Source organism: Oncorhynchus mykiss, chromosome 5 (assembly GCF_057628025.1).
Source record: "Oncorhynchus mykiss isolate SJ-2025 chromosome 5, ASM5762802v1, whole genome shotgun sequence".
Taxonomy (NCBI): domain Eukaryota; kingdom Metazoa; phylum Chordata; class Actinopteri; order Salmoniformes; family Salmonidae; genus Oncorhynchus; species Oncorhynchus mykiss.
The window spans coordinates 16,803,627-16,822,887 of record NC_143026.1 but is presented as its reverse complement, the minus strand read 5'-3'; the positions used below and the strand labels follow the sequence as shown (position 1 = coordinate 16,822,887).

Sequence of the window (19,261 nt, the reverse complement as noted above, 5' to 3'; positions counted from 1 at the left end):
AGGGCTGGGATTAGGAGTGAGATTAAGAGTAAAGGTTAGTTAAAATCATTACGTTTGAAAAGTGCTCTGCTTCTGTCGTCTTCAGCATGGTCAGAAAGTGATATAGCCTACCTCAAGACTTGGGCTGTTTGAAATGGCATTCTATTTCTACTGCACCATGGGATTAGGGTGCCATTTTGGAAACAATCATATTCATTGATTTCTGGTGCGTAGTGTTCTGACCTAAAAACCCAGGAATGACATGACTCATACAGGCCACCGTCTGTGCATCAATGGGACTATCCTCTAGTGACACTCCTGATAGCTACGGGAAGTTACGACTCTGGTCATGGTAGAGAGGACGGAAGAGATTTCTAATCACAAATATGATTTTAACCCCTAAAAGATTTGCTTGTCAGTTCTGACGATATTGTTGCTTTTGTTCGCTTTGCGATTGTCAATTCAAGAAAAGCGACTTGTTCGTTCACACACCACAAACACGGTTGGACATAGATCAAAACAGGACACGTTGTATTTTCAGATATTTACAAAAGCAGATATTGTACACATGGGGAATGTTTACTTTGCCATTGGGCAGTGCCTGTGCTTCAGACACGTCCCCAGACAGAAAGGAATTGTTCCAAATCTCCCTTCACTTTAAATATAATTAACTGGAAAGGCTTGTTTGGCAAGGAAATACTAGTCAGGATAAAAAAAGTTGTTGGTCCCTCCTACAGTTCATAACATAATATGTCACACCCACTTAATATAAGCAGGATGCAGACCTGACACACAGACACACACACAGACCTGACAGACAGACAGACATGTGACACAGTCAGAAAAAAATGTATCACAATATTGATACCTGTATGTCATCATCCCCAGGGTGTAACATACTGGACATTGCAGATAGATATGCCATGAACAGAGCTGACACAATTCCTCACTCCAGATTTCAGAAAGGCATGTCTGTTCTACATCATATATTTCTATCTGGGCATTCAGCAATACATCCCTTGAGTTCTCAAGCTCTCTTTTCACAGGTAGCCCCTCTTCCAGACAGTGACAGGGTTGAGAGCAGAGTTTTTGTCCCAGATTTTGTGGCTTTGTGAATCTGTTCTTCATGAAGAAGTCTGTTTAAAAGTGGGCATGCTGGTGGAGTGCGTATTGTAGAGGCTCGGCATTCAGTCATTAAATGACTGATTCTACATGATAAGGTGTAGCATGACATACTACAGTACCCATAATGGTAATAATTTGGTGGGTGCTTATATTTGTCATATTTCATTTGTTTTTTGCAGATCCCAACTCTCCCTGGGACACCCCCAGAGAGTGGGGTCACAGCCAGGGTCTGCCATTATCAACAGCAACCCTGGAGTAATTAGGGTTGCTCCTTTTTCAAGGGCACGTCGACAGATTTACACCTTGGTCAGCTCGGGGATTCAAACAAGCAACCTGGCCCAACGCTGTAACTGATGGGCTACCTGCCGCCCGTGTGTCCCATCTCCTTATCAATACATGAGGGTGTGAAGTCTGAAGATCTGTTTCCCTATAGTTATGGTGTCATGTGGTTTCGTCACTGGTCCCTAATAATAGATTGTCAGGTCATTTTGCTTCAGCAATGTATAGTCCGTACCGGGACCTCTAAACCAGTCTGTTCCGGTCGTACCACCATAGCAACATCCTACACTAGTCCTTTCCAGCTGCATCGTCATATCAACTTGCTACACCACTCATTTCCAGCTGTATCGCCATAGCATCCCACTACACCAGTTCATCCAGCAGTGTGCCCAGGCTGTGGCGTTGTTCAGGTGGCCCAGCGATGTGCCTGTTACACATGGGACACACACAGCGCACCTCCAGCCACTTCACCAGGCATCTGCAGGGGCAAGCAACAAGTCAGTACAACACATACATACAGTACCAGTCAAAAGTTTGGACACACCTACTCATTCAAGTGTTTTTCTTTATTTTGACTATTTTCTACATTGTAGAATAATAGTGAAGACATCAAAACTATTAAATTACACATATGGAATCATGTAGTAAGCAAAAAAGTGTTAAACAAATACAGTATATATTTTATATTATTCAAAGTAGCCACCCTTGGCCTTGATGACAGCTTTGCACACTCTTGGCATTCTCTCAACCAGCTTCATGAGGTAGTCTCCTGGAACGCATTTCAATTAACGGGTTTGCCTTGTTAAAAGTTAATTTGTGGAATTTCTTTCCTTCTTACTGTGTTTGAGCCAATCAGTTGTGTTGTAACAAGGTAAGGGGGTTTATAGATGATAGCCCTATTTGGTAAAAGATAAAGTCCATATTATGTCAAGATCAGCTCAAATAAGCAAAGAGAAACAACAGTCCATCATTGCTTTAAGACATGAAGGTAAGTCAATACGGAACATTTCAAAAACTTTGAACGTTTCTTAAAGCACAGTCGCAAAAACCATCAAGCGATATGATGAAACTGTCTCTCATGAGGACCGCCACAGGAAAGGAAGACCCAGAGTTACCTCTGCTGCAGAGAATAAGTTCATTAGAGTTACCAGTCTCAGAAATTGCAGCCCAAATAAATGGACATTTGACTGGTGGAAATCTGTCTTTTGGTCTGATGAGTCCAAACGTTAGATTTTTGGTTCCAACCGCCGTGTCTTTGTGAACGTAGAGTAGGTGAATGGATAATCTCTGCCTGTGTGTTTCCCACAGTGAAGCATGGAGGAGGAGGTGATGGTGTGGGGGTGCTTTGCTGGTGACACTGATTTATTTAGAATTCGAGGCACACTTAACCAGCATGGCTACCACAGCATCATGCAGTGATACGCCATCCCATCTTGTTTGGGCTTAGTGGGACTATCATTTATTTTTCAACAGGACAATGACCCAACACACCACCAGGCTGTGTAAGGGCTATTTGACCAAGAAGGAGAGTGATGGAGTGCTGGATCAGATGACCTGGCCTCCACAATCACCCGACCTCAACCCAATTGAGATGTTTTGGGATGAGTTGGACCGCAGAGTGAAGGAAAAGCAGCCAAAAAGTGCTCAGCATATGATGGAACTCCTTCAAGACTATTGGAAAAGCATTCCAGGTGAAGATGGTTGAGCGCATGCCAAGAGTGTGTAAAGCTCCAATCAAGGCAAAAGATGGCTATTTTGAAGAATCTAAAATATATTTTGATTTGTTTAACATCTTTTTGGTTACTACATGATTCCATATGTGTTATTTCATAGTTTTGATGTCTTCACTATTATTCTACAATGTAGAAAATAGTAAAAATAAAGAAAAACCCTTGAATGATTAGGTACTGGTACTGTGTACACACACACAGCACCTCTAGCAATTTCACCAGGCACCTGTAGGACAAACAACACCCCAGTAACACACACACACAGGCACATAATTTATATCTGCTTAGTGTGTGGTGAGGTGACACTTGCCTCCGGTGAAAGGCATGTTGGCATGGCAACACTCCTAGCTCATCTTTCACTCTGAAGTCCTCCAAGCAGACCGCACATGTCTGCTGTGATTGAGAGAAGGGGAGGGAGAGCAATGGGGAGAGAGAAAAATAAACCAGGGGATGAGAGAGAGCGAGACAGAGAGAGAGACTAAACAGGTGACAGAACTAACCCCGTGTAGATTGAGTTTCTTTGTATCCCCTTTGAACACCACCTGTGAAAAAGCATAATTGATTAGAGCTAGAATTACGAGATTAACAGAATTAAACACATTTTTAGTTCAAAAGATGAAGGGATGTTTGATGACTAAAATATTTCTGCACTCATCACTAGGGGGCCTGAGACACTATGAGAATTGAGATGGCATTCCAGGCTGTCTTTATTGCAGTTACAATAGATTTCTCTAATGCATTCCTGAGATGTTAAAACACTTCTCCAGGTGCTTCTGAAGATCTGCACAGCACGACTGCACTAAAGGTGATTTAGAATGGACCCTGAGTTAGCTTACCGCTTTATATCCAAACCTCTCTCGTTGGGCCTGGTGCCTCAGTTTACTGGGAGGGAGGAGAGAGCAGAAATAGAGGAGAGACTGTTAGTACAACTGAGTGAGAAGACAGACAGACAGAGACACACACACACGAATCAACCTGTTTGAGTGGCATCCGCTGACACTGGCAGCTTCCAAGAGCAATATACACAGAGATAGTTATGATGATATTTGTCATCTCAGTCTTGGGATTGACCAAGTTCAATATTTTTTCATTAATTCTGTGTACAAATGACCATATATGGTACTACGTGTTTATCCAAAAGATAAATCTTAGTAAAGAGGCACGCGCTCACTGTGCCCACTCAGTTTCAATGGGCCCCCTTTCCTCTCCTCTCTGCCACGGTGAAAGGACCACATTGTGGAGCAGAGAGGGTCATACCCTGGACACAGTGCTGTGTTGTGCACAGGTAGCCTAGTGGTTAGAGTATTGGACTAGTAACCGAAAGGTTGCAAGGTCAAATCCCTTAGCTGACAAGGTAAAAATCTGTCGTTCTGCCCCTGAACAAGGCAGTTAACCCACTGTTCCTAGGCCGTCATTGAAAATAAAATTGTTGTTAACGGACTTGCCTAGTAAAAAATGTAAAACGTCTCAAGAGCTCTTCAGACACCAGAGCAGTCTCCAGCTACCAGTCATATATCCTCTTTGTCACAAGAGACACACACCATACTTTTAGTTCCAGCCTGAGGCTGCTGCCCGAAGCCTTAAATAGACTCAAACTATGCTGATAAGCATTTGCAACTGATTGTTTGAGTTGGGAAGTACTTAAGGACAGAGGAAACCTAGGGAGGGGTGAGGAGGGGGTCAGAAGGGGATCTCCCATGCAAACAATTTTAGAGAAACCTTAGTCACAGTAACAGTAATAACAGTCTCTCTCACACACACTCACATCCATAGATGTATTTTCATAACTCAGGTCCCATCACTTACAGTGCCTTCAGAAAGTATTCAAACCCCATTACTTTTCTACATTTTGTTACAGCCTGAATTTTAAATTGTTTAAATTGAGATTTTTGATCACTGGCCTTGTGCTTTAGGTTACTGTCCTGCTGAAAGGTGAATTCATCTCCCAGTCTCTGGTGAAAAGCCGACTGAACCAGGTTTTCCTCTAGGATTTTGCCTGTGCTTAGCTCCATTCCATTAATTTTTTTATCCTGAAAAACTCTTAATACTTACAAGCATGCCCATAACATGATGCAGCCACCACTACACTCTTAGACAAAAGGGTTCCAAAAGACAGAATGATAGAACGATAAATAGAATGATAAATAGAGAGACTGAACAAAAATATAAACGCAACATGTAAAGTGTTGGTCCCATGTTTCATGAGCTGAAATAAATGATCACAGACATTTTCCATATGCACAAAAAGTGTATTTCTCTCAAATGTTGAGCACAAATGTGTTTACATACCTGTTTGTGAACATGTATATTTTGCCAAGATAATCCATTCACCTGAAAGGTGTGGCACATCAAGAAGCTGATTAAACAGTTGCACCTTGTGCTGGGGGGGGCATTCAAAAACTGGCAGTTTTGTCACACAACACAATGCCACGAATGTCTCAAGTTTTAAGGAAGTGTGAAATTGGCATACTGACTGCAAGAATCTCCACCAGAGCTTTTACCAGAGAACTGAATGTTAATTCCTCTACCATAAGCCGCCTCCAACGTCATTTTAGAGAATTTGGTAGTACGTCCAACCGGCTTCCCAACCACAGAGCACGTGTTACCACGCCAGCCCAGGACCTCCAAATCCGGCTTCTTCACCTGCGGGATCGTCTGAGACCAGGCACCTGGACAGCTGATGAAACCGTGGGTTTGCACAACTGAAGAATTTCTGTACAAACTGTCAGAAACCGTCTCAGGGAAGCTCATCTGTGTGCTTGTCGTCCTCACCAGGGTCTTGACCTGAGTAACCGAATTAAGTGGGCAAATAATCACCCTCGATGGCCACTGGCACGCTGAAGAAGTGTGCACTTCACATATGAATCCCGGTTTCAAATGGACTGGCCAGATGGCAGACAGTGTGTATGGCATTGTGTGGGCGAGCGGTTTGCTGATGTCAATGTTGTGAACAGAGTGGCCCATAGTGGAGGTGGGGTTATGGTATGAGCAGGCATAAGAAATGGATAACAATCACGATTGCATTTTACCGATGGCAATTTGAGTGTACAGAAATACCGTGACAAAATCTTGAAACCCATAGTCGTGCCATTCATCCACCCGCCATCACCTCATATACGCATGATAATGCACGGCCCCATGTCGCAAGGATCTGTACACAATTCCTGGAAACTGAAAATGTCCCAGTTCTTCCATGGCCTGCGTACCCACCAAACATGTCACCATTTGAGCATGTTTGGGATGCTCTGGAACAATGTGTAAAACAGCGTGTTCCAGTTCCCGCCAATATCCAGCAACATCGCACAGCCATTGAAGAGGAGTGGGACACCATTTCACAGGCCACAATCAACAGCCTGATCAACTCTATGCGAAGGAGATGTGTCACGCTGAAGGAGGTAAATGGTGTTCACACCAGATACTGACTGGTTTTCTGATCCAAAAGTTTTAATAGGAGACAGAATGCGATCGGATCATCATCTAATTGGTCTTCACATAACTCTTATAGAATTTCCACGTGGACGGGATATTGGAAATTTAATCAAAGTTTACTGGAGGACAACTTATTTTTAACTAAGACAAAATCATTTATAACTGAATTTTTCCAGTACAATATATAGTGGGGCAATTTCTGGCTCTCACAGACCTGTAACTTCTTCTTTAAGAGGCTCCTCTGTCCTCCACTCGTTACCTGTATTAATGGAACTTGTTATCAGTATAAAAGACACCTGTCCACAACCTCAAACAGTCACACTCCAAACTTCACTATGGCCAAGACAAAAGAGCTGTCAAAGGACCCCAGAAACAAAATTGTAGACGTGCACCAGGCTGGGAAGACTGAATCTGCAATAGGTAAGCAGCTTGGTTTGAAGAAATCAACTGTGGCAGCAATTATTAGGAAATGGAAGACATAAAAGACCACTGATAATCTCCCTCGATCTGGGGCTCCACGCAAGATCTCACCCCGTGGGGTCAAAATGATCACAAGAACGGGGAGCAGGCCTCCCGGGTGGCGCAGTGTTTAAGGGCGCTGTACTGCAGCGCCAGCTGTGCCATCAGAGTCCCTGGGTTCGCGCCCAGGCTCTGTCGTAACCGGCCGCGACCGGGAGGTCCGTGGGGCGACGCACAATTGGCCTAGCGTCGTCCGGGTTAGGGAGGGATTGGTCGGTAGGGATCTCCTTGTCTCATCGCGCACCAGCGACTCCTGTGGCGGGCCGGGCGCAGTGCGCGCTAGCCAAGGTTGCCAGGTGCACGGTGTAGCCTCCGACACATTGGTGCGGCTGGCTTCCGGGTTGGATGCGCGCTGTGTTAAGAAGCAGTACGGCTGGTTGGGTTGCATATCGGAGGACGCATGACATTCAGCCTTCGTCTCTCCCGAGCCCGTACGTAAAAAAGAACGGGGAGCAAAAATCCCAGAACCACATGGGGGGACCTAGTGAATGACATGCAGAGAGCTGGGACCAAAGTAACAAAGCTTACCATCAGTAACACACTACGCCGCCAGGGACTCAAATACTGCAGTGCCAGACGTGTCCACCTGCTTAAGCCAGTACATGTCCAGGCCCGTCTGAAGTTTGCTAGAGAGTATTTGGATGATCCAGAAGAAGATTGGGAGAATGTCATATGGTCAGATGAAACCAAAATATAACTTTTTGGTAAAAACTCAACTCGTCGTGTTTGGAGGACAAAGAATGCTGAGTTGCATCCAAAGAACACCATACCTACTGTGAAGCATGGGGGTGGAAACATCCTGATTTGGGGCTGTTTTTCTGCAAAGGGACCAGGACGACTGATCCGTGTAAAGGAAAGAATGAATGGGGCCATGTATCGTGAGATTTTGAGTGAAAACCTTCCATCAGCAAGGGCATTGAAGATGAAACGTGGCTGGGTCTTTCAGCATGACAATGATCCCAAACACACCGCCCGGGCAACGAAGGAGTGGCTTTGTAAGAAGCATTTCAAGGTCCTGGAGTGGCATAGCCAGTCTCCAGATCTCAACCCCATAGAAAATCTTTGGAGGGAGTTGAAAGTCTGTGTTGCCCAGCAACAGCCGCAAAACATCACTGCTCTAGAGGAGATCTGCATGAAGGAATGGGCCAAAATACCAGCAACAGTGTGAAAACCTTTTGAAGACTTACAGAAAATGTTTGACCTCTGTCATTGCCAAAAAAGGGTATATAACAAAGTATTGAGATAAACTTTTGTTATTGACCAAATACTTATTTTCCACCATAATTTGCAAATTAATTAATTAAAAAATCCTACAATGTGATTTTCGGGATTATTTTTCCTCATTTTATCTGTCATAGTTGAAGTGTACCTATGATGAAAATTACAGGCCTCTCATCTTTTTAAGTGGGAGAACTTGCACAATTGGTGGCTGACTAAATACTTTTTTGCCCCACCCTAGGTTCAACAAATCCCTTTATTGTTTGGGATACCTTTAAATGTACCTTCAGAGAAACTTATATTCAATATTCATCAACAATAAAAAGGCAGCTTCTGGCTAAAGAGACAGGACTAACAAGGGATCTCTGATACTACGGAGATAAAAAAATAAGTGAGAGGAAAAACAAAAAAAACTTGAGGAACTTATTCAAGAATGATCTAATGTAATCTATTACAAAAATAGAGCAAACTGAATGGAATATGGAGAAAAATGCACAAAATTCTTCCTGAATCTCCAACAAAGGAACGCTAACAAAATTAATTTGCAGAAACTCGTTACTGAAGACGGACTCATCTATAATTCTCCAAATTATATTTTAAGAGGAAGCTAAGTATTTTAAGCAGATGTTCTCTTTTCCATCTCATCCTCTCCCACTGAATGAAGATTACGTTAAGGAATTCTTTCCAAATAATACAAAAATTTGAAAATTAACAAATGTACAGAAAGATCCGTGTGAAGGCCAAATTACAGAGGAAGAACTTTGAGGCTATTAAATCCTTTCAGTCTGGAAAAACCTAAGGGCTTGATGGCATACTGGTAGGGGTATATCATGCCTTTTTTATATACTAAAAGCTCAATTGTTAGATTGTTTTAACTATTCCTATAGAAATGGTAGTCTGTCAGGTATTCAGCTGGAAGGTCTGATTTCACTATTATTAAAACAAGACTCAGACGGCAAATATATAGACCCAGTCTATCTAAAAAACTGGAGGCCCCTTACACTTCAATGTTGTGATGCAAAAATACTAGCGAAATGCATAGCACTCAGAATTATTATGTTTTTTACCAGGTATTGTTCATCCTGATCAGACAGTTTTTTTTACGTGGATGATACATTGGAGATTACTAGAACTACGAGAAATAATAGATCATGAAACATCTAAGAAGCCAGGCCTGGTATTTATAGCGGATTTTGAAAAATTATTTGATAAAGTAAGACTGGATTTTATTTATAAATGCCAGGATTTTTTCAATTTTGGTGATTGTCTTATAAAATGGGTGAAAGTAATGTATAGCAACCCCAGAGGTAAAATAGTTAATAACGGCTACTTCTCAGAGTTTTGAATTGTCAAGAGGAGTGAAACAAGGGTGTCCGCTGTCACCATATCTATTCGTTATGGCCACCGAAGTGCTAGCTATTAAAATCTGATCTAATAACAACATTAGAGGATTAGAAATCCAAGGCTTAAAAACAGAGGTGTGCATGTATGCCGATAACTCAACTTTTATATTAAGTGTGCAAGCTAGATCCCTGCAATGTCTCATTGAAGATCTAGATAATTATATTTGAGTCCAGAAAAGTTATGATAAGTGTACAATCAATACGTATTGGATCTTTAAAAAATACAACTTTTACATTACCCTGCAGTTTACCTATAAAATGGGCTGACAGTGAAGTAGACATACTTGGTATTCATATCACAAAATATACAAATAAGCACTCCACAATGAATTTCAATACAAAACTTGTAAAAATAGACAAGATCCTGCAACCATGGAGAGGTAAATACCTGTCTATTTCTGGAAAAATTGCCCTGATTAACTCCTTAGTCATATCTCAGTCTACTCACTTACTTATATGTCACACCCTGATTGTAGAGATCCTTTTATTCTCTATGTTTGTTTGGTCAGGCTGTGACTCAGGTGGGAAAGTCTATGCTTTCTGGTTCTTTGTTTTTGGCCGGGTATGATTCTCAATCAGGGACAGCTGTCTATCGTTGTCTCTGATTGGGAATCATACTTAGGCAGCCTTTTTTCCTTTTCTCATTTGTGGGTTGTTGTCTTCGTTTAATGCATGTATAGCCTTACGGAGCTTCACGTTCATTTTTGTTGTTTTGTTGGCGACATTTAAAAATAAAGAAAAATTTAGGCTCAACACGCTGCACCTTGGTCCGGTCATTTTCAAGACGACGTTCGTGACATTATGGCGCTGCCTACTTCTGATGATTTGTATTTCAAATCATATGACAAAAAAATATTTATCTTCATTTGGGACGCTAAACTAGACAAAATAAAGCATGCCTATCTATATAATGAATAGGGTGGGTTGAGATTATTAAATAAAAAACACTAAACCTCTTTAAAGCGTCACTTATTCAAAAGTTTTACTTGAACCCTAAATGGTTATCAAGTAGATTACCAAGAAAAGCCATTGTTTAAAATTTGCCTTTTTGCATTTGTGCAGATTGCCATGTCTCATTTTCGATTCATTGAAAATGATACGTTGAAAAAAGTATCTCTTTTTCAAACAAGCATTGCAGAGCTGGCTACAATTTCAATTTCATCCCCCTGAAAAGATAGAACAAATATTACAACAAATATTATGGCTGAACTCAAATGTGCTGGTTTATAAAATACCTGTCTTTATGGGAAAGATGTTTGAAATGTGTTTTTTGTTCTTAAATTATATTGTAAATTGGAATGGTAGAGTTATGTCTTTCATGGAGTCATCAGAATTGTTTGGGAATGTCTGCTCAATCCAACAGTACAACCAATTGATTACAGCATTACCCCAAAAATGGAGGAGGCTGGTGGCAGCGTGAGGAGGTAGGGAACTGGTGTCTGCCCAATATAAAGTATCAAAACTGGCAGAGGAATAAAAATAGCATAAATTGGAAGGTATATCAGTAACATTTGAGGACCAGGATGTTGACAACTGTGCCATACAGATTGAAAAATAGTTTGGAATAGATTTTTGATGTACCGATTCCATTGTTGAGTTGAAATATAGAAATGACACAACATTCAAAACTTCATGCTTTTCAGCTAAAATTATTATATAGAATTCTTGCCACCAACAAAATGTTGAATATTTGGGGCACAAAATCATCAAAGCTCTGCAGATTTTGTTGTAAGGATACAGAATCAATAGAACATTTATTTTGGTATTGCCCTCAGGTAGCCTGTTTCTGGTCTCAGGTTCAGGAATGGCAAAAAATGCATAACATTGAACCAAAATTTACCCTAGAAATAGTACTGTTAAGAGATCTGGAGAGACTGAGTCAGTCAATTACTAATATACTAATACTCTTAGTAAAAGTATTTATCTTCAACTCATCTGTGGATTCTATTTGATTAGATAGATTGAAATCGTACGTTAAACATCACAGCATAGTTGAAAGATATATGTTCCGTAGAAATCCGAAGAGGGTGGCCAGCAGAGACAGGTGGGATGGGCTGAGGGAAGTCGAGGGTTGGGATGTGGAATTGGAGACAAGTGGGAGTGGAGTTGCTGGGCGGGAGGTAGAATGATGGCCAAAGATAAGTGTAAAAAATAAATTCAAACTAATAGATAATAAAAAGTTTGTTTGAATAACACTGAGGGGCAGTTGTTAATTTTTGTTTTGTTACAGCTAATGCCAGTTTGCCTGAGGCCATGCAGGTGTTTGTTAAACTAGGCAAGTCAGTTAAGAACAAATTCTTATTTACAATGGCGGCCTAGGAACAGTGGGTTAACTGCCTTGTTCACGGGTACATTTTTACCTGGTCAGCTCAGGGATTTGATCTAACAAACTTTCAGATACTGGTCCAATGCTCTAACCACTAGGCTACCTTCCGCATATACAGTGCCTTGCGAAAGTATTCGGCCCCCTTGAACTTTGCGACCTTTTGCCACATTTCAGGCTTCAAACATAAAGATATAAAACTGTATTTTTTGTGAAGAATCAACAACAAGTGGGACATAATCATGAAGTGGAACGACATTTATTGGATATTTCAAACTTTTTTAACAAATCAAAAACTGAAAAATTGGGCGTGCAAAATTATTCAGCCCCTTTACTTTCAGTGCAGCAAACTCTCTCCAGAAGTTCAGTGAGGATCTCTGAATGATCCAATGTTGACCTAAATGACTAATGATGATAAATACAATCCACCTGTGTGTAATCAAGTCTCCGTATAAATGCACCTGCACTGTGATAGTCTCAGAGGTCCGTCAAAAGCGCAAAGAGCATCTTGAAGAACAAGGAACAGGTCCGAGATACTGTTGTGAAGAAGTTTAAAGCCGGATTTGGATACAAAAAGATTTCCCAAGCTTTAAACATCCCAAGGAGCACTGTGCAAGCGATAATATTGAAATGGAAGGAGTATCATACCACTGCAAATCTACCAAGACTTGGCCGTCCCTCTAAACTTTCAGCTCATACAAGGAGAAGACTGATCAGAGATGCAGCCAAGAGGCCCATGATCACTCTGGATGAACTGCAGAGATCTACAGCTGAGGTGGGAGACTCTGTCCATAGGACAACAATCAGTCGTATATTGCACAAATCTGGCCTTTATGGAAGAGTGGCAAGACGAAAGCCATTTCTTAAAGATATCCATAAAAAGTGTTGTTTAAAGTTTGCCACAAGCCACCTGGGAGACACACCAAACATGTGGAAGAAGGTGCTCTGGTCAGATGAAACCAAAATTGAACTTTTTGGCAACAATGCAAAACGTTATGTTTGGCGTAAAAGCAACACAGCTCATCACCCTGAACACACCATCCCCACTGTCAAACATGGTGGTGGTAGCATCATGGTTTGGGCCTGCTTTTCTTCAGCAGGGACAGGGAAGATGGTTAAAATTGATGGGAAGATGGATGGAGCCAAATACAGGACCATTCTGGAAGAAAACCTGATGGAGTCTGCAAAAGACCTGAGACTGGGACAGAAATTTGTCTTCCAACAAGACAATGATCCAAAACATAAAGCAAAATCTACAATGGAATGGTTCAAAAAATAAACATATCCAGGTGTTAGAATGGCCAAGTCAAAGTCCAGACCTGAATCCAATCGAGAATCTGTGGAAAGAACTGAAAACTGCTGTTCACAAATGCTCTCCATCCAACCTCACTGAGCTCGAGCTGTTTTGCAAGGAGGAATGGGAAAACATTTCAGTCTCTCGATGTGCAAAACTGATAGAGACATACCCCAAGCGACTTACAGCTGTAATCGCAGCAAAAGGTGGCGCTACAAAGTATTAACTTAAGGGGGCTGAATAATTTTGCACGCCCAATTTTTCAGTTTTTGATTTGTTAAAAAAGTTTGAAATATCCAATAAATGTCGTTCCACTTCATGATTATGTCCCACTTGTTGTTGATTCTTCACAAAAAAAATACAGTTTTATATCTTTATGTTTGAAGCCTGAAATGTGGCAAAAGGTCGCAAAGTTCAAGGGGGCCGAATACTTTCGCAAGGCACTGTACATACACACACATACACAGACACAGACACACACATGTAAATAGTGCCAGACATTCCCTCAAACATATACAGTTGGTCTTGCTGTTATGCTTTTAGTTGTCCTTAATGTCCTTTGTTTTTTTGCATTGTTGTTTTCTGTTTTCCTTTGTCTTTTTCTTTTTTCTCTTTAGTTAATTTTCTTGGTTGTTGGTGCATTGGGGGGGTTCTTGGGGGTGGGGAATGGAATTCATTGTATTTTGTATTATTATTATTATTTATTTATTCTTGGGTTTGGGGAACTGTGGGGGATCTTGGAGGGTTCGGGTCCCCGTTTTTGGCCTTGTGGGAGATCTGTCGACGTGCCCTTGAGCAGGGCTTTGACCCTGGCAGCCTCTGTGTGTCGCTCTGAATGGGAGTCTGTTGGATGACTGGTGTGATGTAGTTGTTGAGCGGCTTCACTGCAAGTATATTGTATGTTTTTCAATCAAAATAAATCATTTATAAAAAAAATGTTGAAATTGTTGCGTTTATCTTTGTGTTCAGTGTAGATAGATAGATAGGAGGGATATGTTTACCTAATGAAGTAGCAGCAGAAGATGAGGCTCAGGACAAAAACGAAGACTCCGGTCCCGAAGATGACCATATAAATGTTGAGAGGAAGGTTCTGGAATGCCACTGTAGACATGACCCCTGACCTCTTGCCTCCGACTTGCTGTGACCTCTGATCTTTCACCTCTGACGGTTAACCAGACACACACATACACCCTGGAGAGAGACACATGATTTATTTTTTATGTTCATCACAAATAATGAAAAGCACATACAGTAACCATAACACAAAAACACAGACACACATGCACACACACAGAAACAGTATGTAACCCAGGCTGTCTCTGTTGGTGGGTGAGGGTTCAGGCAACAAGCCCTGGTAAAAGCAGGAAGTGATACAGTCTGGCTGTTGTGCAGTTGCCAGGATATAGACTCTGACGGTATAAGGATGCCCTTAGACACTGATGAAAGGTCAGTTAGTATCTAATGGAAGGATAGTAAGGATTGGGGGAGGAATGATGATCATAGATCTCTGACTGTTGTCTATCTATGGGCTTACTGATGCCCTAGTCCTCTGTAAGACTTTACAGCACTAATGCCTCTAGCGGTATTGTCAGGCAAGTACAACACACACACACACACACACACACACACACACACACACACACTGCATGTTTGTGGTGTGTGTGTGTCTGTGTGTGTGCCTGCACATTAATGGGCAGATGTTGGTGTGGGTCACTGTTGGAAGAGAAACTGGATATGAGACTGTGATTTCGAAACACTTCATCCAGTTTCTTTGCTAAGAGTATCTGAAGATAAATGTATAGGTGTGTGTAATATAAAGGAGGTAATCATTCTGAAGAAAGTTTACTCTTGTCGTAAACTTGCCATAAACACACTTGTCTGCGCACAAAAGTTAAGTTGTGCACACTGCACATTCACGGTGACGTCAAGTCACCAAGGGACAATGACATGAAAACATCATGATGATCTTAGCCTATTATGTATTTATCAACGGAGGATATGTATCGTCGACGTTCCAATGTATTAGAAAATATGATATATACCGAATCCATGTAATCCTAGTGTTATCCGCTAAAATTGCGCATTATCATACAGTTTCTCATTAAAAAAAGTCAAATGGTGTCAGCTCATAAATCTTCTTGCATGGCCATCAAAAAAATGTAATATCACACAGCGATTAAGTAAATATTTTGAAAAACAAGAAACGTTCAGAGAAACATATGTGTCCTATGCTTAAATGCTTACCGTTATAAATTAGAAAGCCCATCAACAGCGCAGACTTTCCCTCGATGGTAGAACATTTTCTATTCTTCATCAATAACACTGGATCGTCGTGTCTGGCTCGTCCGCCAGCGCGTCACATCTCACATCTGGACTATTCTCTCTCTGTCTTTTTCTTTCTCTCTCTCTCTCTCTCTGGCCCTCTTTTACAATGTCCCACCCCAAAAAGACAAACGATTAAAAAAAAGAATCTTCCCACTGGGCAACAACTGGATGAATCAACGTGGTTTCCACGTCATTTCAAGGTTTGCAAAACGCCAACAACGTAAGGGAATTTATTTTCTCCCGTTGATTTCACGTTCAATTCACGTTAGTTGACAACTCAAGCAAATGTAAATCGAAACTAGATGTTGAACTTACGTTTGTGCAAGTGGCTTGCCATGAGGTATTAAATGTGAGACAAAAAAAGATTTCGAAAAAAAGTTGACAGGCAAGTGATGAGTGATGTGTATCGTATCTTACCACATCTGTGCTGGGTTGCATCTGTAGACAATTTGGCTTGATTGTTATACATCTGTCGTTATTATCCTAAGGACACAAGTCCTGCCTTGGTATCGTCATACACATCATTACCGTTACAGCTACAATTGCTGCTAATGTTGATGAATGCGAGGATTGGAAACAATTCCTTTTCCTTGCCTCCTCTCTCCTTCCCCGCCCTTTCACAATGAGAGAGACGCGGGGAGGCGCGTACACTTCTGAGACAGAGCTTGAAGTTCAGACAGTGCTGCTAAGCTGATGATATGCATTATGATGCATATATTGAACATAGTACATAGTTGTACGAAATCTTCAGTTTCTTGACAATTTTTCAATGGAATAGCCATCATTTCTCAGAACAAGAATAGACTGACAAGTTTCAGAAGAAAGTTATTTGTTTCTGGCCATTTTGAGCCTGTAATCGAACCCACGAATGCTGATGCTCCAGATACTCAACAAGTCTAAAGAATGACAGTTTTATTGCTTCTGACCTCAGTACAACAGTTTTCAGCTGTGCTAACATAATTGGAAAAGGGTTTTCTAATGATCAATTAGCCTTTTAAAATGATACACTTGGACTTCCTAGCACAAACTGTCATTGGAAAACAGGGGTGATGGTTGCTAATAACTGGCCTCTGTACACCTATGTAGATATTCCATTAAAAATCATCCATTTCCAGCTACAATAGTAATGTTGTGAATTACTATTGTAGCTGGAAACGACAGATTTTTAATGGAATATCTACATAGGTGTACAGAGGCCCGTTATCAGCAACCATTGTCTACACTGTATTACTGATACATTTTATGTTATTTTAATGGACAAAAAATGTGCTTTTCTTTCAAAAACAGGGACATTTCTAAGTGACCCCAAACTTTTGAACAGTAGTGTACCTATAAAACAGATACCATTTTATACTGTACAACAACATTTTACACCAGGTGAAAAAGTTTTCACTAGTGGACAATGTTTCATCATCTCACACAGTGGCTGTACTATGTACCAATCTCTGTACCAATCTCATGAACCATCTAAGAACTTGAACCACGATGAAGACCAAACACTGCTGTCAAGTCCCAACTATGTATATGAGCAGGAAATGACCCATGGCCTTGTACTGCTGTCTGCTACATGTCAGAAAGAGGAACCCAAATACCACCAACAACATCTTAAACTGTCCTCAGGATTTTTGTGATATGCCAGTTTGATTCCTGCATGGCTGAATGTTTTACCCTGTGGTTCCAAGACTGTTCAGTGCTGTTGAGCTAACATACAAAGTCAAACAGACGTATGTGTCTAGAATCTAGTCTAAAGCCGTGGCCCTGACCTCCAGTCCATGCAGTATGAGACCTGTTTCAACATATCATATCATATTCTTCAATCAAGATTTCAGTTGAATAAGGTGTGTTATTTAAGGCTTGGCGTCTATGTTTTTTCTACATGAAGAGCAAAAAGCCTGCAAAGTGATATACCCTTACAATCCATCACTTGGTAAAAGAAGACCACAGCACCAGTGAACATATCTCACATACTGTCACGTCCTGACCTTAGAGATCCTTATTTATTCTCTATGTTTGGTTAGGTCAGGGTTTGACTCGGGTGGGAGAATCTATGTTTTCTATTTCTTTTTTGTTTTTTCCTAGTGTGGTTCCCAATCAGAGGCAGCTGTCTATCGTTGTCTTTGATTGGGGATCATATAATAGTTCTAATTTTCTGTTTGGATTTTGTGGGGTGTTGTTTTCCGTTTAGTATCTGTGCCTGACGGAACTGTTTGCTTTCGTTTTTGTATTCGTTATTTTTGTTTTAGTGATTCTTGACAATAAAAATCATGAACGCTTTCCACGCTGCGCTTTGGTCCACACTTCCTTACAACGACGAGGGTTACATATACATTCAAGGCCTGATGGGGGATGGATGAAGACAAGTGGCTTTCAACCACCGTAGCAACTTGGGGAAGCTTATGGTTGATTGTCATGCAGCCAAATGATGATGATAAGGCTACATGACCTTGGAGCCAATAATAACCATGTGGCAATTATGGTAACTGTGTTCATTCCATACAACACAAATTGCCTCTAAACACGCTCAGCTTTTAGTCTGGGGTAAAGCTGCATCCATCCAATACAAGCCTAATCATGGACAATAGAGCCATACACATAGACAATAGAGTCATACAATATTATGTGTAGTGGTGATGTCAGCACAGTGATCACATTTCATCCTGTGACAGGAAGGAGACAATTAGACAAAGATCTGCCATGTCCTCTGTTTCCTCTGACTAGGATATAAAAAATAATGACAGCAACACAATATGGCTCAACTCGCCACATCTGGATGTCAGTGGGCAGGGTTGTGACCAGGGCCAGTCAAATCAAATCAAATCAAATGTTTTTATTTTTTATTTTTATCAAATTCACTTTTTTCAAAGTGCTGTACAGAAACCCAGCCTAAAACCCCAAACAGCAAGCAATGCAGGTGTAGAAGCACGGTGGCTAGGAAAAACTCCCTAGAAAGGCCAACCCAGATAGGATGACCACATCAGTGAATCAACCCACTCAGGTGACGCACCCCCTCCAGGGACGGCATGAGAGAGCCCCAGTAAGCCAGTGACTCAGACCCCGTAATAGGGTTAGAGGCAGAGAATCCCAGTGGAAAGAGGGGAACTGGCCAGGCAGAGACAGCAAGGGAGGTTCGTTGCTCCAGAGCCTTTCCGTTCACCTTCCCACTCCTGGGCCAGACTACACTCAATCATATGACCCACTGAAGAGATGAGTCTTCAGTAAAGACTTAAAGGTTGAGACCGAGTTTGCGTCTCTGACATGGGTAGGCAGACCGTTCCATAAAAATTGAGCTCTATAGGAGAAAGCCCTGCCTCCAGCTGTTTGCTTAGAAATTCTAGGGACAATTAGGAGGCCTGCGTCTTGTGACCGTAGCGTACGTGTAGGTATGTACGGCAGGACCAAATCAGAGAGATAGGTAGGAGCAAGCCCATGTAATGCTTTGTAGGTTAGCAGTAAAACCTTGAAATCAGCCCTTGCTTTGACAGGAAGCCAGTGTAGAGAGGCTAGCACTGGAGTAATATGATCACATTTTTTGGTTCTAGTCAGGATTCTAGCAGCCGTATTTAGCACTAACTGAAGTTTATTTAGTGCTTTATCCGGGTAGCCGGAAAGTAGAGCATTGCAGTAGGCTAACCTAGAA

At 41.4% G+C, this 19,261-nt stretch overlaps 1 protein-coding gene across 4 annotated transcripts; it reads right to left on the bottom strand.

The window, feature by feature from the left end:
- Positions 1 to 489: 489 nt before the first annotated feature.
- Positions 490 to 16,267, bottom strand: LOC110523327 (RING finger protein 122). Of its 4 annotated transcripts, none has more exons than XM_021601922.3 (7): positions 16,042 to 16,249; positions 15,544 to 15,722; positions 14,301 to 14,490; positions 3,950 to 3,995; positions 3,614 to 3,655; positions 3,424 to 3,506; positions 490 to 1,861 (listed from the first exon to the last, which is right to left on the bottom strand). In XM_021601922.3, exons 3-7 carry the CDS (start codon positions 14,408 to 14,410, stop codon positions 1,747 to 1,749), a joined length of 396 nt encoding a protein of 131 aa, XP_021457597.1. In that variant the 5' UTR covers positions 14,411 to 14,490; positions 15,544 to 15,722; positions 16,042 to 16,249; the 3' UTR covers positions 490 to 1,746. The 4 variants fall into 4 exon arrangements, with proteins under 4 accessions (XP_021457597.1, XP_021457600.1, XP_021457599.1 ...); XM_021601925.3 differs by having other exon boundaries at positions 3,424 to 3,503; XM_021601924.3 differs by lacking the exon at positions 15,544 to 15,722 and having other exon boundaries at positions 16,042 to 16,267.
- Positions 16,268 to 19,261: the final 2,994 nt, after the last annotated feature.